General features: G+C 40.7%; 1 protein-coding gene across 1 annotated transcript in view; it reads right to left on the reverse strand.

The window, feature by feature from the left end:
- Positions 1 to 517: 517 nt before the first annotated feature.
- TSHR (thyroid stimulating hormone receptor) overlaps positions 518 to 25,507 on the reverse strand; it is a 172,256-nt gene continuing 147,266 nt past the window's right edge. Inside the window, exons 9-10 of the mRNA XM_030802754.1 lie at positions 6,973 to 7,161; positions 518 to 3,891 (exon numbers count right to left, since the gene is read on the reverse strand). Of these exons, the coding sequence (XP_030658614.1) occupies positions 2,478 to 3,891; positions 6,973 to 7,161 (1,603 nt within the window). The 3' untranslated portion in view covers positions 518 to 2,477. The remainder of the gene's footprint in view (positions 3,892 to 6,972; positions 7,162 to 25,507) is intronic.

Genomic DNA, 25,507 nt, shown 5'->3' on the forward strand with positions numbered 1-25,507 from the left:
TTAAAGCAAGAGTCAATAAACTTTGGGGGTGTTTTAAGAGACAGTCTTTCAAGAAACATGCATGAGCTTTAGAGAATGAATTGTGTGACCTCCACTGCGACTAGTTTGTGGCCATTTATCCTCACTGATTTGGGTTTATCTTCAGATAATTGAAAGGTGCTAGATAACATGAACTCTGAACAGGACTTAGAGGTTTATTGTCTTCATTAGCGCACTATTTAAATTTCTAGTGTCAATACCAATCATTTGCTTGATATATTTGGTTTTATTGTTTTTTCTCTTAGTGACCTGTCAATTAATCATAATTCAGTTCACCAGCAGTAAGTTTTTTCACATAAAGACCACTTATGATCAAGACACAATGTTATACTTAAGTTATTAATTGACAGTCAACAATTTATTTATTAATATGGATCCATTAGCAAATGTGCCAATTATTTTTCTTCAGTTTTAAAACATATAATAGTAACCCTCAAAGAAACTCATAGATTAACAAAAAAGAACCACACTCTAGGACTTGGCACAATTATTCCATAGGAAGAAAATTTATTTCATGTTGTGAGTGCAAATTTTAGTAACAATTCTGTTGAAGTCACTTTTCTAGGACTCTGTTTCCAAAGCATTAGTTCAGCTATTCAAGATGAAACACATTATTTATCAAGATGTGATATTTTGAAATGTGACAGGAAAGAAACACATGACAAAAGGCAACACATTTGTTTAATTTCATTAGTTACAAGTGAACTTCTAGGTAAGTCATGATTTTAGATGTTTATAATATTTCTATTAAGATGTGCAGGTCTCAATGATAGTGATGAATGGGTATGGCTGTGGAGAGATTCCAGGTGAGTCCAGCAGGGACCATCTGTGGGGACCTATTAACCACACTCCACAATCTTAAAACAACAAAGAGCTTTTATTTCATGGTGTGGTTTATGAGCATTCAGAAGTAATGTCATCTCTGCTTGGAGACTTTTCTAGCAGGACATTAGGGGGCTATCATCACAGATAACCTGGAGAGTACATCTGTAGATAAAGATCCTGACTATTTTAAGTAAAGAAGAATTATTGGGGAAAAGAAGTTTTATGTCCAGTGATCAACAGGGCTGGAAAGAGCTGGCAATTTCAGAAAAGAAGAAACCTCTCTTGACAGCTTTAGTATCATACCGTGGGTTGGAAATGGCAAAAATCATCCCTAAAGACAAGCGAAGTGTTTTGAAGTGACTCTTCATAGTGAAGTAGCAGCTCTAAATAACCAAAATTTGCAACCATCGTTTACTCTTTTATATAAACACGAATCTGTTTTTGGCCTGATAATTATAGCTGGGTAGATCTAGTAATTAAATGAATGATTCAGATCCAGGCGAATATGTTTACTTAATTGAATTTTTGGTTCAGACATCATAATCAAAAGTGAAACAAAGGAAAAATTTCCTGGGTCATATGTCTAGGCTTCAAGGACTGGGAGTCAGCAGCCCTACAAAATAGGAAAAACAGAATCTACTTACTTAGTGCTCTTCTTTCTCTTTCTCTTAGAAATATATATTTGAGGGAAAGGGATGTACTAGAGTTTTAAAATTGGAAGAAGCTATTGGACTCCTTCATTTCTACAGATTTAAGTCCCATAGTTAATTAGTGTCCAGCCTGTTTTATTAATCAACAGGAGATTGAGTGTGCTCTGCCCATAATTCCCACTTATTGCTACTCAGAAAGACTTCCTAGAGTTCATATCTTTTATGCTATGAGGCTGGCCAAGAAGAGCAATTCTTAGTTTGCTAGGCCACATAAGCTGAAATCTTGCCAGTTTTTCCAGGCAACACATAATAGCTTGGTCACATCAGGTGGATTCTTGTGAAGAGATGATTAATAGGTTGAGTTAAAAAACAAAACAAAGCAAAACAAAACTTAAAGCTAATTCTTACCCTCCTTCATGTCTCATAGTAGCTGTTTCTTGTACGACAGCTAGCTGTGTTTGGCTTTTCCATTTTAAGGGAATCAAGTTCTCTTTGTATCAGGGAACATCTAGTTGAACTGAGCCAACATGGGACTAATTTTATCTTGTGGTCACCAACCAAATTAATAGCATTTTCCATTTGCTGAATCTTTAGTATGAAATGTTATACAAAACTGAGAAGCTCTATATTGACATGGCTCAGTTAATATTTACTGAACATCCTACACAATGTCATCTCGGGACTTGGCATCAAGAAAGTCTCCTAGACCGTATAGATTATTTTGATTTCACCTGGCATTCAAATATGCTGGTAGCCTAACTTCCTTCTTGTGGGCAATGATTAGGTTAATACTAATCACTCTCCAGAGATAAACTCTTGCCCCATGAAACATTGAAACATCGAAACATCGCCTGCACAAGAGTGAGGGCAGCTATGTGTTGGGGGTGTCATGGGATTAGAATGCATATTCAAGAAACTATTATTTTGTAAGTTCCCCACCATTGTGAGTAGTGTAGTGTTAACTTACAAAACCGTTTGCACATACTCTTCTGAGATTTGGCCCTGCTTCTTTGGGGTTAGATGGGAGTTTTCGAGCAGTTCATAGACATCTTGCATGTTGTGGAGACCCTGCCTCATGTCATGGGTAACCTTTTGAACCTGAATATCAGTGCTGTTCTTTGGAGGAACCCTCTGCCCCCGGTATGCCTGAGCCTGGCGTTTACAGATGCCAAACTTGCTGAGTAGGATGAACACATCCCTCTGGAAGGCTTTGGTGAAAATAGCATAGAGGAATGGATTGGCACAGGAGTTAAGTGGATAGAAGAGTACCAGCAAGATTTTGGAGTTGCTAACAGTGATGAGAGGCTTGTTCAGAATTGCTGACAGAGCATAGAACGAGATTGGGGCCATGCACATGAAGTCGGTGAAGATCAACACAGCCATCCTCTTGGCAATTTTGGTATCTTTGTCCCCTGGGTTGTACTGCGGATTTCGGACTGTGATGTAGATCTTCACATAACAGCAGCAGACGATGACGAAGGCAACTATGTTGAGCGTCAGAACAAAAACAATATATGCCAGAGCAAGAGGGGTCTCGGTGTCCATGGGCAGGCAGATGCTGACTTTGGCATAGCTACTTATTCCCACCAAAGGGAGCAGGGCGAGAAGGAAGCAGCAAACCCAGCCCCCAACCATGATGGCACATGCGTGCCTGAGGCGGATCTTCCTGTCCAGGCGCATGGCGAAGGTGATGGCATACCAGCGCTCCAGGGTGATGACTGTCAGCGTATACACCGACAACTCACTCGCAAAGACAGTGAAGAAACCAGCCGTGTTGCACCCAGGGCCTGTCTGCCAGTCGATGGCATGGTTGTAGTACTCAGAGTGAGTGTAGAGGTCTACAGAGGCGATGAGGAGCAGGTACATCCCCATGCAGAAATCCGCAAAGGCCAGGTTGCACATGAGAAAGCGGGGGACGTTCAGTTTGTAGTGGCTGGTGAGGAGAATAAGCAGGACAAAGACATTGCCCAGGAGAGCCAGCAGACTAACGAACCACACCACAATTCTCAGGAACTTGTAGCCCATTATGTCTTCACATGGGTTGAACTCATCGGCCTTGGGGGTACACACCATGTCTTCATTGTCCCCACACACAGTGTAGTCATAATGGCTGTCAAAAGCTTGTAGAGTCTCTTCCTGGGGGTTTTTGAGCTCCTGGCCAAAACCGATGATCTCATCCTCTTGTTCTTCAAAGAAGACGTAATAATGAGCGTTGTTATGAGTATCCTGGAACTTGGACTTTTCCTTGTATCCAACAATGCTGTCACCCAGATTCTCTTCATATTCCTGGTGGAGGGGGCTATTCAAGGCATTCACAGATTTTCTCTGGCGCAAGCTCTGCATACTGCTCTCATTACACACCAAGGACTCAAGTATTCTGCAAGGCAACAGAAAAGAGTCAGTGCCAGGCTGGGCGCAGTGGCTCATGACTGTAATCCCAGCACTTTGGGAGGCCAAGGCAGGCGGATTGCTTGAGTCTAGGAGTTTGAGACCAGCCTGGGCAACATGGTGAAATCCCATCTCTATAATAAATGAAAACATTGGCTGGGCATGATGGTTTGTGCCTATGGTCCTAGCTACTCGGGAGGCTGAGGTGGGAAAATCACCTGAGCCTGGGGAGATCAAAGCTGCAGTGAGGCGAGATCAGGAGGCACTATACTCTAGCCTGGGTGACAGAGTGAGACCCCGTCTCAAAAAAAAAAAAAAAAAAAAGGGTGCTTGCTTAAAACCCAAGAATGGTTCCCACATTTACAAAAATATGCAAACTACTTACTATGATGTACATAATTCTATAAGGTTCTACAGGATCTGGGCAGGCCTGTTTCTGTGACATTGTTTCTATGACTTCCCCTCCCCTACTGTGGTCCAGTGGCATTGGTCATATTTCTCTTCTGCAACCACTTCAAGAATAGTGATTAAAGAAAAAAAAAAATGGCCAGGTGTGCTGGCTCACGCCTGTACTTGGCCGGGCACAGTGACTCAATCCCAGCACTTTGGGAGGCCGAGACAGGCAGATCAAATTGAGGTCAGGAGCTCAAAACCAGCCTGGCCAACATGGTCAAACCCTATCTCTACTGCAAATACAAAAATTAGCCGGGTGTGGTGGCACGTGCCTGTAATCCCAGCTACTTGGGAGGCTGAGGCAGGAGAATCGCTTAAACCTGGGAGGTGGAGGTTGCAGTGAGTCAAGATTGCACCACTGCATTCCAGCCTGAGTGGCGACAGAGCAGAACTCTGTCAAAAAAAAAAAAAAAAAAAAAAAAAAAAAAAGATGTGGATGCTGGAGCCAGTCGCCTTGGTGGGAACCTGGCTCTATTATTGACTAGCTTGGGTAGGCCCATGAAGTTTGGTTAACTTATTTGTTACATGGGACAATGGGAGTGACTATTTCATATAGGGTTATTAAAGGATTCAATGAATTTATCTTTTTAAGGCTCTTACAATAGCCCCTGTAGCTTTGTGAGTACCATATGGTGGTTATTGTTATTATTATTATTATTATTATTCCTATTCAAAGCTCCAAAACCCTATGTTCCCATTGCCTGAAAAACCCATGGCTGCCTCTACTCATCATTATTTAGTTTCAAACTGAATATTTTAAAAATAAAAAGTTTTTGTATTTTTAGTAGATACAGGGTTTCACCATGTTGGCCAGGTTGGGCTCAAACTCCTGACCACCTTGGCCTCCCAAAGTGCTGGGATTACAGAAGTGAGCCACTGCCCCTGGCCAGCCTATTTTCTGACTTCCTCCACTAGACAGTAAGCAAAATACAAAAGGGAATTCTTGTCTGTTCTATTCACAACAGCCAGGCACATAGAAGGTGCTCAGTAGATATCTGTTTAACAAATGAACGAATGGACACTACCATACAGGCATGCTTGTGGAGATAAGATTTAGTTTTTTCCTTGCTCACCAGACAAAAGGGATTCTTTAACTCAACTCAGCTGCTGAGCAGATTTTGACTGAGCTCTTGGGTTCTGGTTAAAATGTCCAATGGACTTGCTCTTCTCAACTGTTTGGAGGTTAAGGAGAAATCTAGACCCTGCCCCTGAGGTACACTTAAGCCTCCCACCCAGCCTTTGTCCAGTCCTCAATACTGCATGGCATCAGTGTAGAATCCACTATCACCATCCTCTACCCCACTCTTGGCTTTTGCAGTTATGATGCCCATATTGGCATTCTGCATGTGTGTGTGTGACGGAATCTCAGAATCTTGCGTTGTCGTCCAGGCTGGAGTGCACTGGCACGATCTCGGCTCACTGCAACCTCTGCCTACCGGGTTCAAGCAATTCTTCTGCCTCAGCCTCCCCAGTAGTTGGGATTACAGGCACCCACCACCACATCCAGCTAATTTTGTTTTTTGTATTTTTAGTAGAGACGGGGTTTCACCATGTTGGCCATGCTGGTCTCGAACTGATCTAAGGTGATCTGGCCGCCTCAGCCTCCCAAAGTGCTGGGATTACAGGCATAAGCCGCCGTGCCAGGCCGCCATATTGGCCTTCTTTGTGTGGCTGTTTTAGCTTCTGCCTTCACACCTAGATCTGATATTTTCCTGACTGCAGTTACGTGTGTAGTAAGTCAATCAGTAAATACATAGAAGCTGAGGAGGACTGAATAGAGACATTGAAGGTGGATTAGGAGAACATGAGATTGTATAAGACACAACGGGGGAAATAATGCAGAGTAAAAGCGAAAAAGTAAAAGAATCAGAGAAAGCCTGGAGAGAAAATGAAGGCAATTACTCCTTCGCAGGTTCATAAGCAGCCTGATGTGCACATACTATATATCATAGTTAATATTAATGAAGATCTTATAATATTCCAGGCCATTCCATTCCAGTGTTTTCCATTCAGTTTCTCATTTAATCTTCTCAAAACTGCTATGAATGATAGCATTACGATCTCCATTCCCAAAGACTCAGAGTGGTTAAGTAAGTAGGCTGGGATAACACAGCTTGAAAAATGGCAGAGCTGCGGTATAAACCCAGCTGACTCCAAAGCCTGCAGGCATGTAACCAGGGAGCTATGACATTTGCAAGGCCCAAACCGAGCAGGTAACCCAACTGTTTGTGTTGTTTATAAGTCTGTTCTCATGGTTGTGGTGTCTGGGGTCTAATATGTGTTGCAGTATCTAATTATGAATTGTACCTGGAAACCGGACATCATGTCTACATAACCTCTACAAGATTCTATGACATCTGGTTGTGTTTCTCTCTCCTGTGCCATCTGTCACCTCCTCTGCTCTACAGCTATCCAGCAACATTTGCCTTGTTTCTCAGCTGCACCCACTTTGGGTCCGCAGGGTCACTGTGTCCCATGGATTTCCTGTTTCATATGGATGCTTCCAATTTCCTCTCCACCTGGTTTTCAAACCGGGAAGCATCTTCCCCAAAACCAAGAAATGAATTCCACTTCCACCAAGGTCTTTTGTCACTTATACCGGCTCCCTGCCACTTACCCTCTGATTTTCTTCTGATTCTTAAAAGCACAGCAGTGGCTTGGGTAAGAAAGGTCAGCCCGTGTGAGGTGAAGGAAACTCAAGGAAAGTGGAAGTTTCTTAAGAGTCCAGGTGTTTCTTGCTATGAGTTCCTTCAGGTGCTCCAGGCCTTTGGATGGAAGGGCAGTGACACTGGTTTGAGACACGTCCCTGGGAGGCAGAGAACAGAAAAATGCAGAGAGGCAGTGAGCAGCCAGGGCCTTCTCAGCCTTGGCCAGAAAGTCAAACAGGCCTGAGGTTAATTGGGAGATGACATGCTCCTTTCTTCTACTGAGTACATAAGCTGAGCTCCTGGTCTAAGGAGGGATGGATATCAGGCTTCTAAGTCTGTGTTACGCGAACTCCTTGGAATTCCAGTATCCAGCAGTACAAATGCTATTTCCACAGTCATTTTATTCTATCCATCACAATACACGCAAACTCTTGGAATCAGAGAGAGATGTCAATTTTACTCTGCAACATGCCACCATGTGACTATGAAAGGGTCTCATGATGCAAGAGAATTAAAGTAGATCAGAGACAAAGGGGCCTACCTTGCTATCAGCCGCTGTGGGGACTAGAGTTTGGGGACTGATAAACTCACTGATATGAATCAACAGCAGTATCATGAAAATCTGATAATGATGCAGAGCTCGGAGTCATAACCAGTTACATTGGGAATTCATGACTGACAACAATTCCCCTTCCCCCGCCCCCATCACTCCAGTGTCTTTAGAAGACTGTAAATCAGTTCTTGGAAAGAAAACTCAAGTGTTGATATTAACAATGTGAAATCAGATTCAAATCACTTCCAAGAACAATGGGGTGAGGGGGGTGGTGGTCAGGCTGGGAACAGTGTAGACATCAGTGTTAGTTACTAAAGTAGAATGAATTCATGGCATTAGTGTGGCATTCTCTGCTCTTTTCTGAATCCCAGAGAGTCCAGGTTCCATGTCTTGCTCCATCATTTTTATTGGCACCATTAATAGCTTGAATAAGGCCACGAATATTTAACCTAATATCCCTCTTATTTTATATTTTGTCAATTAAAATATTCCTCATAGAAGATAATTCCATTTAAAATATTTAATATAATTAATAGTATCCAATTAGTGAGCGAATTCCATTATTTTCAATTTCTTACCCCACATCATTGTAATTGGACTTAGCTGGAATTTACATACTCAAGGTTCAAGGCTGTCAGAACATGAAGCTCATGTATTAACCCCGTTCTCACCACAGGACTGTGACTCTTGTGAGGAAAGGGTTGGTGCAGTTGCTATTTTGTTTTGTATTTAACTAAAAAAATATAAATCTAGCATTTCCCAAACTTGCCTGGTGGTAAGAATTACCCTTGGCACTGCCGGGTGTGGTAGCTCACGCCTGTAATCCCAGCACTTTGGGAGGCCGAGGCGGGCGGATCACGAGGTCAGGAGTTCAAGACCAGCATGGCCAACATAGTGAAACCCCATCTCTACTAAAAATACAAAAATTAGCCGGGTACGGTGGCACGTGCCTGTAGTCCTAGCTACTCAGGAGGCTGAGGCGGAAGAATCACTTCAACCCGGGAGGCGGATGTTGCAGTGAGCTGAGACCACGCCATTGTACTCCAGCCTGGGTGACAAAGTGAGACTCTGCCTCAAAAAAAAAAAAAATTACCCTTGGCACTTGTTCCTGTATTATTCCCAGGTGATTTTTAACATTAGACATTTATAAACTGGCATAAATAAACACCTTTGTGGTTAGTGAGAGAGTGGAGGGACTTTTGAGCCAGACTTCAGCACAGTTGTGAAGAAAATGAATCTGGGTTTGCTCTCCTGCCTCATCTGTCCTTTTTGAGGCATGTCTTTCTCTTTTAGCCATGCTGTCTTCAAGGTGTGGCCATCTTTCAGTTCCAGCTTTCTGGAAGCATCTTAAGTTGCTCTTCCCAGTGAGGCTTTCACGTCAGTGAAACGGGAGAGCATCTCATGGCTCATTTCCCTGCTTTGTTGTCTGCTAGATACACTGATTGTGTGTGTTCATCTGAAAGAGTTGATCCAAGTAATGTGCTTGCATTTTAATACATGTTTCTTGAGAAAACATGTTAGTAATTATTTCAGTTACTGCGTGACAAAACACCCCAAAACTAAGTGGCATAAATCAACAATTTTTTTATTATGAGCATAGGTTTTATGGATCATGAATTTGAACAGGGAATGGTGGGGATAGGTTGTCTCTGTTCTGTGATGTCTGGGGCGTCAGCTGGGAAGATCTGGAGTCTGGGATGACTCAATGCCTGGGGGTTGGGATTATCTGCAGTTTCCTTCACTGGCATGTCTGGTGCCAGGGCTGAGGTGACTCAAAGACTGAGCTCAGCTGAGACTGTTGCTGTGGCTACTCCCTGTGGCTTGACCTTCCCACATTACGTCAGCCATATTCTAAGAGAACTATCAAATTCAAGGGCAGAGGACATACAGTCCACCTCTTAATGGGAAGAGTGTTAAAGAATTCGGTGCCTTCTTTTAAAACTGCCCTAATGTTCTAAGTGATGGAGACAGCATTGAGGCAGATAATTTGGGGAAAAACTGGCAGTTTATCACTCTGCAAATCAACATTTCTAGTCCAGGGATCACTCTGCAGCAGCATCAGAATCACCTGTAATAGAGATTGAGACAAATCCCAGACCAAATGAATTATAATCTCTGTTTGTGGAGCCTAGGAATCTGCATTACTTAAGATGCTCTCCAGGTGATTCAGAAGCTGGTTTCAATTCTCAAAGCATTTTTATGAAGCAGGAAGATACTAAAATTCAGACAAAGAAAGAAAGGATGTTGTGTCCAAAGTGATACAGTGAACCAAGGGTGGAGTCATGACTATCATTTGGGTCTGGAGTTCTCAGCTTCAGTGTCCCAGGAGCTAGCGTTCACTTTCGGGTCTTTGGAGTCTTTGAACACAGATCCAGGTGCAGTAACTCTCCACAGACTCATTAGGAATCTGGGAGGGGAGATTTGATTTCAGTTTGTCCAAGTATGTGTAATGATGTATCCCAGGTGGCCTCCAAGTTAGGTCCCACTTGGGCTGAACTGGGAGGGTGCTTGGGCAGGCAAGGAGAAAGTAGATGTTGGGAAATGTGGGTGCTTGGCATATGGTAGGTGCTCAATAATTGTTAATTTCTTCTTTGTCCCAATTTGAAGTTTATCTGAGCTCAAGCCAAAAGCAATGAAGTTGGCAAATACAGCTCCAGTCCAGACTTCAACTTGTATATCCAACTGCTTATTTGATATCTCCAGCTGGATGCCTCACAGGCATCTCCAACTTAATATGGGCTTTCAAAACTTAGCTTTTCATCCCTTGCCCTTAGCTCAACCTGCTCCTCCTCTATTTCCCCCCAACATGGTAAATGACACTCTCATTCACTTGATTGCTCAAATTAGTAACTTTGGAATCACTACAACATGTTGGATTTCCTCAAGACCATTGTCCCATCCACATTTAATCTTGCAAAACACCTATGATTCTGCACTCCAAAGGAATCTCAAATCCATGTATTTGCATCTCCAGTGTAAGCTTTCTAGTCCAAGCTAACATTATCTCTTACTGCAATATCTTTCCTGTCCACTTTTATTCTTTTTCAATCCATTCCTCACATAGTAGCCAGAGTAATCATAACATATGAATTGAGTAATGTCACTTTCCTGCCTAAAAGCCTACCTACAGTGACTTCTCAACGTACCATGAATAACATCGATGCTTCCTACCATGCCCTTTAAGGTCTTGCAGATCTAGCACTGGACTACCTCTGTAGTCTCATCTCAGAGCTCTAAGGCCACTTACAGACAAAATTAGAATCTATTATACTTGAAGACATCTTAATCCTCACTTGTCATCGTTGTAAGTATCCATTAGGCATGCTGCACCTTAAGTGCTCCTGTGCACTCCACCCACACTATCTCTGCACTTAAAGGGTCAAGCAGGGGGAACAACTGCCTTTTTTCTTTTTTGATTTAACCACCCTTGCATGACCTGCAGTTTTAATCATATAGTCTGGTTGTTATCAGACAGAAAGGTAGGAGCTCCTCTATACTTCTCTATGGATCTAGCACTGCCTCTTCACTCAAAATATCTCAAATAGAATGATTCTTGCCTCGAAGCCTACTGGAATTTCTTTATTTCTTGTTTTCCATCTACCATTTTCCAGGGCTTGAAGCTTCAATGTCCTTGTGGAGTCCCTCTTGCCCTTGCCCTACATTCATGCCATGAATATTTACAACAACATGAAATTGTGCTAAGAACCCCCCACCCTGATCAGATGTCAGCCCAGCTGTTGCACATCTACAATTTCATGGTTCTCATTGCTACCGCCTTAGTTTAAGTCTGAACTACATTTCACTTGAGTTTTGCAAAAACTGCATGACTGGTCTCAGAAATCTTCCACTATTCCGATCTTAGGAACTTAGGAAAGAATGTTTTTTCTAAAGGACATTAGGAAAGACTTAGGAAAGAATGTCCTTTCTAAAACACAGATCTTATCATATTTCTTTCCAGCTTGAAATCCATGCCTCCTCTAATATCTACAGAATGAAGTTCAAGCTTCTTAGGAGACTATTTCCCCTCTCCCCAGTGGGAGTCTCTTTCTGAATCTTGTGTCATCTTTTTTCTTGATTTTCTCTCCTAGAGCACATTTTCAAGTAATTTCTTAGGCCGTGTGAAGGAGATATTTTCTGAGTCTTTGCATGTCTGAAAATGACCTTATTTTTTTCTACCCTTATATTCAATTGGTACTTTAGCTGGCTATAAAATTTAAGATTGCAAATCGCCTTTCTTCAGAATTTTAAATGCTTTATCCTATTCTAGCACCCTGTGATGCTTTTGGTAAGTATGACACCATTTAAATTCTTATTCTTTGGTCATTGACTTGTTATTACTTCTGGAAGCTTCTCAGACCTTCTCTTTATCCCTGGTGTGACATTTCATCAAGGTGTACCTTGATAGGAATCTTTTTCCATTTATTATAATGGGCACTGGGGGAAGAGAGGCCCCTTCAATCTGAAGACCTTTGTTCTTCACCGCTAGGAAATTTTCTTGTATTGTTTCTGGAATAACTTATTCTCATTTTATCTGTTTTGTCTCTGGAATTCTTAATAAGAGGAAAAGGCACCTCCTGGTCCCTCAGACATATCTCCATTTTTTCTTAGAATTTTCTCCTATTACTTTTATTAAATTGCCTGGTGAAATTCCTTGAGTGCATCTTCCATCTCTTCTATTAAATTTTTTATTTTAGCTTCATGAGAGCTGGAATACTGCCTGTTCTGTTTATTGCCATATTTTTGGTACCTAGACTGGTGTTTAGCCAACAGAAGACTCTAAACACATACTTGTCAAATACCTGAATAGATTTTTTAAGAGCACTTTCTTGTGTTCTGTTCCTTTTAAAAACAGCGTATTTGGTTGGGTGTGGTGGCTCACATCTGTAATCCCAGCACTTTGGGAGGCCAAGGCAGGTGGGTCACCTGAGGTTGGGAGTTCGAGACCAGCCTGACCAACATGGAGAAACCGGTATCTACTAAAAATTCAAAATTAGCCAGGCATGGTGGCACATGCCTGTAATCCCAGCTACTCAGGAGGCTGAGACAGGAGAAAATCGCTTGAACCTGGGAGGTGGAGGTCGCGGTGAGCCGAGATCGTGCCATTGCACTCCAGCTTGGGCAACAAGAGCGAAACTCCTTCTAAAAATAAATAAATAAAAAAGAATAAAAATAAAATAAAATAAAACCAGCATATTTGAGGAAGCATGCCCCTTTGTTTAGGAACATGGGTTTTAAATTCACACTATCTGGACTTAAATCCTGGCTTCTGCACTTACTATCAGTCACTTAAACTTTGTGTGCTGCAGTTCCCTTATCTTGAGTTTGTTGAACAGTAGCTCTTAGTGTGTTCTCAATAAATATTAGCTATTATTTTTATTATTATTATCACGACTGTTATAGTAATAGGGATGAAATGTGTTCCCAGATTTATCTCAAGTCCTTTATTATTGCTTTGTTAAAGGTTCCTTTCTCTTTTCTGTGATGTCTTTGATTTCTCCAGGCTCATTTCCCCCCCCCCATTTGTGTATCTTGGTTTTGATCTTCCATATTAGGAGCATTCTTTGACTGGACATCTCTGGTTGCACACATTCATATTTAAGAGGGTGCTTTTCTGTTGGCAGACTTTGCTTTAGGGTAATTGTGTAGGGAGCTGGCCATTATGTTGGTAGACCCTAAAGTGTCAGAATGTGAATGTCTTTTTTGTTTTAGGATTTCTCAACTTCTTCAGCTTAGTGGGGAGGTACTTGGCTATTGGAATTTTGCATAAATAGAGTACAGGATTAATGTTTCCAGATATAAACTTTCAGTTAGCCCTTCTGTTTTCAGTCCCATGTCTTACTCTTACCACATGCCATACCTGTCACCTCTAAGTTCCATTCCTCCCAGAGATTTTACAGAGCAAGACAGCAGTCTGTGACTACACTCCCTCTGAGTACTGTGAGTTTTGCCTTCCTTCTTTTCTATTTTTCTTCATTCTGAATTCTGTAGCTCTTCAGACCATGGATAGTCTCCCAATTCTGGAGTTGTTGGAGAATAAATCTCAGTCTGAAGAGATCCTCAAACTCAACAAGTCAGGAATCATTTTAAATTATTTGAGGCTGTATTTTTTCCCACTCACCCAAAGTTTTATTTGGTTACTTCAAATCCAGGATTTTTAAATAGTGTGTACCTTCTTTCCTAAAATAAACCTGTCAACATGTGGTAATTTTTTTTTTTTCTGAGTAAGAAGAATATAAAGAGTTGTTATGGGTGATGAAGGGGTCTGAAATCACTTGTGGATGTAGCCATATGGATAGAAAGCTACAAGCTGGAGGGCTTCCCTCTGCTTTGTTGACTCTGGCACTCTCTTCAAAGAGCTCATCAAGCAATGGGCATTGAACTCCATGAGAGTTTGTCTCTAGCAAGTATTTTCTCACAAATTAGAATGCAGCTGAGCTGAGTCTGGCAGATGGTTTGAAGTCTAATTGCCTAGGTCGTGGGAATAATCTCGAGTTAAGTGTCTAATGAAAGTAACAGGACCTGAATTTGGAGAGAGTGAGTCCTGCAGCGTTATATACAGAGAAGAATATCATGAGATTTTAATGATGGCAGGAAAAAAAAGAGCTAACTACGTTTAATGTCATAGGAAGAGCAAATTGCACCTCAGAAGCAATTATGCCTTCTAGTATCCCCAAACATTGGAACTATTTTTATTTTTTGAGAGATATTTTGTCATTGATTATTATTTACGATTAACATGATAAATTCAATTGCAGATTAAAGAAGCACTAATTGGCTTGCCAATGTTCCAAAAGCAATTGCAAGTGTCTTTTCTGTTTGCTTGTCATGAAAGTAGGTTTTCCCAAAGGTCAATATGTGGAAGCTGCTCCATTATAAATGTAAAGTTACATCTGTAAATTGGTAGATGAAATGCATCTAAGAGCAGAAAGATTAATTTACTGTTTAAAATACAATGTAATTAATTTATTAATATTGAATTGAAAAATAAGTTAAAGGTTTAAAAGGTATAAATTCAAGACAGTGAGCTTGTCTATTAATAAGTTTAAATAATCTAGAAATGCAATATGCATTTATTTAGCAAGTACAGAATGTATTGTATTGATTGCTGTATACGTCTCAAGTATAGTTCTAGAAGCTAGGGCTATAGTAGTAAACTAAACAGGCAGAAATTCCTGCTCTCCTCATGCTTACATTCTAGTGGAGAAAAAGGTAATTTTTTCTTAAAAAAGTGAAGACATACAGTATGTAAGAGATAATGATAAGTACTATGGGGAAAAGGAGAACAGGGAAGAGAAAAGGCAGAGACCAGGAGTGGGTCACAATGAGAGATGAGGGAACAGTGTCAGGGAAGGCCTCATTGAGGAGATAGTTGAGGAAATGTCTGAAGGAGGTGAGGGAGACAGCCAAGCTGATATCTGGAGCAAAAGCATTGCAGGCCAAGGGACCAGCAGTGTAAAGACTGTGAGGAGTGCACCTGGTATGTTTGAGGAAGCAAGGAGGCCAGTGTTGCTGGTGCTGAGACAGTGAGGGCATAGAACATGTGGGAGAAGTCAGCGGAGGTATTGGGAGCCAGATCATGTGTGGCCTTGTAGGCTGTCGAAAGAATATTGCATTTTCATGGAAGTGAGATCAAAAGGCTGCAGAGGAATGGTATAATCTGACTTATTTAAAAAGGATCATGCTGGCTGCTGCTTTGAAAGTAACCAAAGTGAGTAAGAGGTGGAAACAGGGAGACCAAAAATAGAGAGGATGGTGTTTGGACTAGGGTGGTAGCAGCGGAGATACTGAAAATGGTTGGAGTTTGTAGATATTTGAAAAGTAGAGCCATTGGGACTTTCTGATGGATTGGATATGGGGTATGTGAGAAAGAGAAGGGTTGAGAATGACTCCAAGATTTCTAGTGTGCAGCTGGGAGAATGAAGTTGCCATTTCCTGAGATGGGGAAGGCTGCAGGTGAGGCAGGTTTGGAGGGAATGATCAGAAGTTCACTTTTGGGCATGTGAAGTTTGAGATGCCTATTGGACATCCAGATGGTGACGGCAGTCAAGCAGTGTTTTATGAGCGTGGAATTTGGGAGAATTGTCTGGACTGGAGATTTCTATTTGGGTATCATAGGCATTAGGTAAAGCCATACAAGTGGATAAGATCACCAAGGAAGTGAATGAAGATACAGATAAAAAGAATATCAAAGATGGATCCCTGGGGCACTCCAACATTAAGAGATCAGGAAGAAGAAGAAGAGCTAGAATAACAGAGTAGGAAGGAACAATCAGAGGTATGGAGAAAAACCAAGAGAGAGTAGTGCCTTGGAAGCCAAAAGAAGAATACATTCCAAGGAGGATGTAGTCAGCAACTGAGTCAAATGCCTCTCAAAGAAGTACTAATTGGCCATTTGATTTAGCAACTGTGGAAGTCACTGTTGACCTTGTAAAGGGAGTTTTAGTGGCATGGTGGGAAGTGAAAACCTGATTGGAGTGAGCATAACAGAAATTGGGATAGTTGCTGCAAAAAGACACAGATAAATAGGGCAGTAGGTGGAAGTAGATACAAAGGAAGGGATATTTTAAAATTATAAATATTTCAATATTTTCTAAGAATTAAGGAATCTTTTAAAAATCAATAACATCTAAAACAGTAACTCTTTAAGGCCATGTAATATTCAATCAGTTTTCCAAGAAAGGCAAGGTAGTTCGTACCTTGTTTAAGTCAGATCCAAATAGACCCAGACATGGCATTCAGTTGATGTCTCTTAGGTGTCTTTTAATCCATATTCATGAAATATTGTTTTAAGATGGAAGAAACTACAGCATGTTTACACACTGATGGGGGATAATTTAGTAGGGAGGGAAATACAGATGATTAGGGAAGAAGGGAGAGGATTGCTGAAGCGATGCCCTTGAGTTTTTGAGAGGGGATGGGATCTAGGGCCCCGGTGAAGGGGCCAGCTTTAAAAAGTGACTTAAAATACAGAAGAGAGGAGAAAGAATATGGGCATAGACACAGGAAGATGGGTAGATGTGGTAGTGGGACATGAGGGGTTCTTTTTGGATTGATTTTATGCTCAGTGAAATGGAAATCAAGGTGATCAAGTGGACATGAGAATGAGGAAGAGGACTAGAGAACTGAAGAGAGGGGAGGCCGTAGGACATGGTCATCCAACAGAGTGGGAGAGGGAATGGGGAAGTGGGATGTGATTGCTGTGCAGCAGGTAGAGCCTGCTTGGGGTGAATGATTTAAGGCGAAACCACTTGCCATATTCAGCTGCAAAAGCCCAGGCCTGTAGCAGGTGGGTGGTTAGACCTAACCAGGGTTGGGCTTGGCCAGAAGAGCCTGGTGAGACAGAGAGGCAAGGTAGTTAGTTGGCTGCGTATACAAGTCAGTGTTTATAATGACAGAACATGGCATTTAAGCTGCATAAGGAAAGAGTGAGGATATGAGAGAGGTGAGAGACAGTGAAATGTTAGTAACAGACTGTAGATCCTGGCAGAACCAAAACATTGAAGAATTAATGTATTCTAAGGAAAGAGATAGAAAGAGAGCAGGATGTTTAAGATTCAGGTTATGGAGGCTTTGTAGTCATTGGTCATGACAGGTCTAGTGAAGTCTGGAAGTACAATGGAGGGCAGGCTTATTGGGGGAGTGGAGCTCAGAGGTCAAGGTATAGGAAAAATAATCCATGTGGATATTGAAATAACTAAAGTTAGGACAGGAGCAGTGTTGGAGGAAAATATGGTGTATATAGGGTTAGGGACTATCCTCTGTTTCAGTCATCCCCTGCGGGTCTTGGAGCATATCCTCCATGGGTAAAGGGGGTACCACTGTAAGCAAATGTCTAGAATGTCAGATGGTAATAAGTATCATGGGGAAAAATAAAACAGGAAAGTGGGATGAAGAGTGGTGGGCAGCTTGCAAACTTAAATAGGGCATTCAGGGAAGATCTCAATGAGAAACTTACCCTTAAGCAAAGACTTGTATCAGACAAAGGAGCCAGCTATGGATGTCTGGGGAGAGGGCTCTCTGGCAGAGAAAACAACTAGTGCCCAACCCCTAAGGTGGGAACATGCCATGTGTCCTATTCAGTGTGGCTCGGGTAGAACCATGAGGAGGAAAGAAATAGGAGGTAGGATGAGAGACTACGTGGCATGGGTGGGAGACAAACAGCATAGGTCTTTGAAGGCTATTTGTGAGGACTTTGTCTCTTTAAAAATGAAGATGATGAACCACCACTGGAGGCTTTTAAGCAGAAATTTAAGAAAATTGATCAAGTAAAGTTGCAGAATTACAACAGGTGCAAGAATAATCTTACATAAAAGGGGTTGACCTGATGTACCAGGAAGAGATTGTGCTTTGGAGTTAGTTAATACTGAATTTCTATCCTAGTATTTCCCTTATGGCCAGGTGACCTCGGGGGACTTACTTGGTATCTCTGCACCTGTTTCCTTATTTGTTAAATAGGAATAAGAATACTTTCTATTGAATAGTTAGGCCCAAAGTGATAGACTATCTGTAAAGAACCCAGCACAAAGCTAATGCTCAAAAATGACTTATTATTAATAAGAAAATTCGTGTCTGACTATTCAGAAAATTGATCAGAAATTATGAATCTTTTCTTAAAGTCTATGTGTACAAATAAAATTGCTTTATAACTCAGATATCACTATGATCGTTTCTTATAAGCCTATACTTTCCATGATCTATGAAATCTTTCAGTGTTTACTATTGCAACATAATGGACTCTGCAATGGAAAATTGCCATATCCTGTAAGTTGGTGAGTCAGCATTCTACCACACAGTGACAAAAGGAAACCAGGGCAATTTTTAGTCCATTTTCACACTGCTGATAAAGATATACCAGAGACTGGGTAATTTATAAAGAAAAATAACTTTAATGGACTCACAGTTCCATGTGGCTGGGGAACACAGTTCCCCAGTGTGGACTCACAGTTCCACGCTGCCTCCCGCCTCACAATCATGGCGGACGACAAAAGGCAAAAGGCACGTCTTACATGGCAGCAGGCAAGAGAGGGAATGAGAGCCAAGTGAAAGGGGGAACCCCTTATAAAACTGTCAGATTTTGTGAGACTTATCCACGAGAACAGTATAGGGGAACCGCCTCCATGATTCAGTTATCTCCCACTGGGTCCCTCCCACAACATGTGGGAATTGTGGGAGCAACAATTCAAGATGAGATTTGGGTGGGGACACAGCCAAACCATATCAACTGCCAATGGTCAGAAGCTGAAACACAAGCATAGCCTCCTCCTCAATGTTGAATCCCCTCCCTTCTCAACCTCACAACTCCTACACACACACAAAAATAATCATCATCGTACTGGCAAAAGGGTCAGGCTCAGTGCTACTTGTGGGAGATAAAAGGTCCACTTTTTTTTAAGTGTTTATTTCTTTTAGACTCAGAGGCAGAATGTAATTAACAAAATGGATTTCCATGTCCTGGCAGAGATAGTGTGTCAGATGACAATGCTTGATTATTTCCTCCCACCTGATCCAGGAGTAAACTCACAGAAGAGTGAAAACATTTAGTACCCATCCACATTTACTTGGGAAGAATTGTGTGCCTAATTCTACATGCTAAAAACTGCTTTTTGTGTTTCTGTTTGTAGGTTATTTATTCAAAAATTTAATCCAAGATTGATTTATACCTTTCATTATTTAGCCTGTTGCCAGCATCTTCCAATTGATTGTAAAATCACAAGTAAAACCTGCTACAGAACATAGTATACATGGCTTTTGCCTTTACTATTTGGTCCTATGCAATCTTGTTTCTCTTCTTTCATTATACAGATAATTGAGACTTGAAATGGGCAAAATCACCCAAAATTGAGAAGAGTGGTGTGGAGAAGTCAGAATCTTTTGGGGTTGGAAGGCTGAAATCAAATTTATGTAAAAATAGCACAGAGCCTAGCAGGCACTCACTAAAAGGTAGAGTTATTTATACATAAAATTGCAAAGAAGGAACAGTGAAGAAGTAATTATCGTCCTACTTGCTCAACATAGAACAAACTTCAGATTCTTTACTGTAACGAGCTCCTGGCTAAAGAGGGATAATTAGTTAATAAAATGGTTCAGAATTTATAAGGTTTAGAACATTTTGGCAGTGTTGTTTTCCTAGTATTCATTCTCAGCAAAAATTATTTTATGTTCTACCAGTTTTTGTCAAGGTAAAAAGCCCTTACTTAAATAAGTAACTTTAGCAAAACCATGCTAAAGAAATATTTTATGAACTTGCAAATTATTTTTAGAGAAGAAAAGCTCTTCTAGTTTACTTTTTGGCCTGGCATAGATAGGAAACATTTACTCAGACTGAATCCCCTAATATAAAATGCATGACCATTTGAGGCCATTGCTCTAGACAGTGGCTCCCGGTGTTTTGGAGAATTTTTATTTAAACTAAAAGTCTTTCGGGGATGATAGTAGTTGCACTGTTAGTCAGTTGAAGAAGTACAAAGGTTTGTATGATTTCGAGAATCTTTGCACTAACTGCTTTATCCCTCTCCCACCAGCAGGCAGCCCACTAGTTGGGGACTGCTCTGCAAACAATTTCTCAATAGTTATGAAAGTAACCTTGCCAATATAGATTGCTGTGATTTAATGTATTAATTCTTTTTTCTCATAATAGCGGCTATGGTAGTAGGAGATGCTACTGATCAATAAATTAGGATTTTGGGGGAAACCAAGTATCCTGAGTTGTCAATGGGACTCTTCTGTTCTGAAAATTCCTAGGGCTGAAGCAGGCCATTCCTTGTTCTTGTCAAGAAGTCAGCATGCACACCATTCTGGAAAGATCATTGCCTACTCTCTCTCTCTTCAAATTCTTTCATGACCTTCCTCACAGTCCCTTTGCTGTGCCTCTGGAGAGGTGGGCGTGTGACTTAGGAGGGATGGCCTACTTCAGTTGCTTCCCCAACAACTCGGCTCCTTTGGCATGGGTCTGGCTTGGTGCCCAAGCTAGGTGTGCAAGACGTCAGTTTGTCTTGTGTTTGCAACTCATTTCACAGTCGGTGAGCAGGGCAGCCTAGCATGCAAGCCTCCCCTGGTTTTGCATCTGCAGGAGGTTCCCTTCTCCAAGGGAACTGCACCAAGAGCTTCACTTGGTAAGCACAGAAAGAAAGTCAAGGAGCTCCAGGCTGATGACGTATTTGGGGCTCAATTTCCCTCCTCTCAGAGGGAGATCCAGTCCCTGTCAAATTGCCAGGAGGTGCAGATTAGCAGTCCCAGCTCAGTGGCTGTGACAGAGGTATCCAGGAATAATATAGTCAGGGCTGAGGTGAGTTGAGGGCCACAAACTTTAATCTGTTATGCAACTATTACTACTACTTCCACAGGGGCCATCCTTACCTGCTGAGTAAGATAAGGTTGTCCATAATACGATTTCAACACATTCCAACACTATCCTTTTGCCTGAATTGTGCCATTTTTTTCCTCTGAACACATCCCATGTTTTCCTATAGACGTGCCTTTGTTTTCTCTCATAACTCTATCACTGTCTGTTGCAATTCTGCCCCTCACATGAAGCCCATCTCAAATACTGTCTCCTTTAATAAAGCTTTTGCTGATCACCCTAACTAGAAATGGCATGTTCTGTCTCTAAATATCTCCTATGGCTTTTTACATTAAACTTATGTTACAGTTACTTATTTACATTTCTCCTAAATTTGATTGTAACCTTTTTAAAGCAGAGTCTGTGTCTTATCTTTATAACTACTGGAGCTCAGTAGGTGCTTAGTAAAATGCCTGTGGAATAAGTGAGTAAATGGACCATTTGCACTAGGGTTGGCAGAGAGCGGGTGGCCAGGACCAAAATTTTATTTAGGTCAAAAATTTTATCCTGGAACACAATTGAATAATAAAAACACAAAAATCCAATAAAAATGGGCAAAAAATTTGAACAGAAACTGGGTAAAAGAAAATATACAAATAGCTGACAAGTGCATGAAAAGATGCTTAACATCATTAATAATCAGGGAAACACGAATTAAAACCGCAATGAGGGACCCACTAGAATGGCTAGAATAAAAAAAAAATGACAATTAAAAGCATTGGCCAGTATAAAATGCTCAGACCTTGCTGGTGAGAATAGAAAATGAGACAACCCTTTTGGAAAACAGCGTAGCAGTATTTCCTATAAAGTATACATAAAGACATATATATAGAGATATACATCTATCCTATTACCTGTCAATTTTACTACTAAATTTTTATATTAGAAAAATAGCTTGACTATGGGAGGTAGGGTGAGGCATGAGGGAACTTTCTGGATGATGAAAATGTTCCAAGTCTTAATCAGGCTAGAGTAATATAGTTTTGTCAAATCGCGTCAACCTGTACACTTAAAAAATTGTGTATGTTATTGTACGCAAATTATATTTAAAATATGTTGCTTAGGATCATCCTAGAAAATCGTGTATTCACCTGTGTTCTTCAGGCATGCTGGAAAGGACTCTGCCACAAATTTTCAGCCACCTAATAGTATTATCTTGTAAAGATCATGAAGAGTTTTTAAAAAAAAAAGAAAGAAAAAGAAAAAAAAAACGGAAGAAATATGACAGTGCCATGACCCTTGAATTAATTTGATCATCTAAAAACAAGAAAAGTGTATTTTTGAAGTTTATTTATGCTGATACCTGTAATGCAAACTCAAGGATATGATTACAGAGATTTCCTCTTCTTAGGAGGTAGTTACTCAACAATATGCTAAATGCTATGTTAAAGTTGGTTACATAATCTAGAATTTAGAGAACTCTGATTATTATGAAAGGCATTGCATTTCAGTGTGTTCTTTTCTCTGAGATTAAAAACACCAAGCACTTCTCTTTCAAAATAAGATAAAAAGAAAACAAGGTAATCAAAAATGGAAAGTATAAAAATGGAAAATGAGATTGCATATCTTGATTAAAAATCAATCAATACAAAAGTTATTATACTTCCAAACTAAATTTATAAGTCTTTTTGAAAAGCAGTAAATATTGGATAATAGATCTTCTGACTCTAGATATTGCACCTGTTTTAAATTAGATTATCTTTTGAGAAGTGACCTTGAAAAATGCTGATTAAGTGGGTAAGTTTTTTTTGTTGTTGTTGACTATTAGACATGACTGTATTCTCCCTCAAAAACCTTTATGAGGCAGAAATATATATGGCATCTGATTCTCTTTTCTTTAGATGGAGTTTACAATTTTCCATGTTTGGCTTTGACAACAAATGACAATGAAATCATGGCTATTTGATATTTAGTTACAATTCATCCAATATTTATTGAGCACTTTCTGTCTTCTGTTTTGGGGCAGGAAGGTTATAAAAAGTATAAGACACCGCTTATTTCCTCTGGGATCTTGGAAAGAAGATATGTGGGAAAAAATAATGGAGATTTTGACAAAAGATCAAGACAAGAATTAAAGAGACGTCACACGTCCATGTATGATTAGTTAACAAATTCATTTTCAGACAACAACTATGCTTGGAAGCTCAGGAATGAGACTGGACTCTTCTTTGTTCATTTCTTACTTTTCTCCTATTGACCTCTCACATGCTGACATCTCCATTGTCTTCTCTTCCTATGCTTTGTGGCTTTGTTATTAAATTAAGTGTTAATTTTTTTTTTTCTTAGACGGAGGCTTGCTCTGTGCAATCTCAGCTCACTGCAACCTCTGCCTCCCGGGTTCAAGTGATTCTCGTGCCTCAGCCTCCCGAGTAGCTGGGATTACAGGCGCCTGCCACCGCGCCTAGCTAATTTTTGTATTTTTCAGTAGAGACGGGGTTTCACCATGTAGGCCAGGCTGGTCTTGAACTCCTGACTTCAAGTGATCCACCCCCCCTCAGCCTCCCAAAGTGCTGGGATTACAGGCATGAGCCACCACGCCCAGCCTAATTTTTATTAAAATAATGCATGGACCTATTTTTAAAAAGCAAATTATACTGGAAGCTTGATAATACAAGAGGCAGCCCTTCCCTGCAGTCTGGTGTCTGATGTCCCAGAAGCAACCCCTTTTAACTTCTGGTATTTCCCTCCATAAGTGTAAGTATTTCTTGATTTATTGTTTTTAGATTTTATTCACTGACTCTCTACTATAGAAGATGAGGATTTGGCTTTCTTTTATCATCCCTCACCCTTACACATTTCCTCTCCTGACACACTCCTCTACTCTCCTGAAATAGTTTTGTAACATATTTGGTTAAACCCATATTCAGTACTTTGGTTATTGCAACTTTGCATATTGCACTTTCATTTCCTTTGTCATGTAACTGTTTATTTTCTTTCATAAGATGTCCATCTGTTTCTCTCTTTTTATTTGGGTGTCTTGGTTTGAACAAACCTCTTGCTAAGTTTTCTACATGCTCCAATGTTCTTTAAAACACCTCTCAAGGCCAGGAGCAGTGGCTCACACCTATAATCCCAGAACTTTGGGAGGCCTAGGCAGGTGGATCGCCTGAGGTTAGGAGCTCGAGACCAGCCTGGCCAACATGGTGAAACCCCATCTCTACTAAAAATACAAAAATTAGCCAGGTGTGGTGGTTGGCACCTGTAATCCCAGCTACTTGGAAGGCTGAGGCAGGAGAATTGCTTGAACCCGGGAGGTGGAGGTTGCAGTGAGCTGAGATAGCACCATTGCACTCCAGCCTGGGTGACAGAGCAAGACTTCATCTCAAAAAAAAAAAAAAAGGAAAAGAAAACACATCTCAAACCAGTTTTTCACACAATGGATTCCATCAAATAATCTATCAGTCCTTTTATTTTTTTGAGACAGAGTCTTGCTCTGTCTCCCAGGCTGGAGTGCGTGGTGCGATCTCGGCTCACTTGCAGCCTCCACCTCCTGGGTTCAAGCGATTCTCCTACCTCAGCCTCCCGAGTAGCTGGGACTACAATTATGCACCAAGATGCCTGGCTAATTTTTGTATTTTTAGTAGAGACGGAGTTTCACCATGTTGGCTCGGCTAATCTCAAACTTCCGACCTCAAGTGGTCCGCCTGCCTCTGTCTTCCAAAGTGCTGGGATTACAGGCATGAGCCACTGTGCCCAGCCAACTCTCTTTTATTTCTAGAAGACCTTCCTCTTGGAGTCTTCATTCTTCAGCTCTGATGTAGACGTCATGTTCTCAAGACTCCTCGGACCTCCCTTTGTGGTCATCCTGGGAATTCTATTTGCTTCTTTCCTGTGTTGATCACTGTTTTAACAAAGTCCTCATTCTTCTCTTTCCTGGTTTATTCTCCAAGAAAAGGTGAACAGGAAATCAAGGTTTTGAGACTTTGCATGTGAGAAAATGTCTTTATTTTATCAATCACACTTGATTGGTAGTTTGGAAATGACTTTCCCTTCAGAATTCAAAAGGTGTATTCTATCTGTGGTCTTCTTCAATGTTGCCATTGAGAAGGCTGATGGCATTCTGATTCTCCCGCCTGCACAGGCCACATGATTTCTCTGTCTAGATGCCTTTAATTTATTATTTTTATCCCATTGATTTCATGTTTTATGATGTACCTTCATGCCTCCCCACTTTTTTTTTGCCATATGGGTTCTCTGTGGGTCTTTTTATTCTGAAAATTCATTTTCCTTATTAATGGGAAATCTGCTACACTATTTTCTTTTTCAGTTTTTGTTTTCTCTTCCTAAAACTTTTGTTAGTTGGGTTGTGGACCTCGTGGCTTGAATTTCTAATTTTCATGTTTTTTCTTCCCTCTATTTCATATTTTTTTGCTCTCTCTACTGAGTGCTGTTTTTCCCTTTATCTTTAACAACTTCTGCTTACTTTTTTGGTTTTGGCTTTCATGTTTTTAATTTTCAAAACTCTTTTATTGTTTTCTGAATATTCCTGTATAAGGAATTATTTTGCACATGTAAAACATTGTCTCTCTGAGGATATTTGTTATAAGTTTCATGAAAGTTTTCTTCTGGTTCTTGCATTGTTTTTGTTCCTTCCAAGTTCCGTTTTCTGTTT

This window comes from Nomascus leucogenys, chromosome 22a, assembly GCF_006542625.1.
Source record: "Nomascus leucogenys isolate Asia chromosome 22a, Asia_NLE_v1, whole genome shotgun sequence".
Lineage (NCBI taxonomy): Eukaryota > Metazoa > Chordata > Mammalia > Primates > Hylobatidae > Nomascus > Nomascus leucogenys.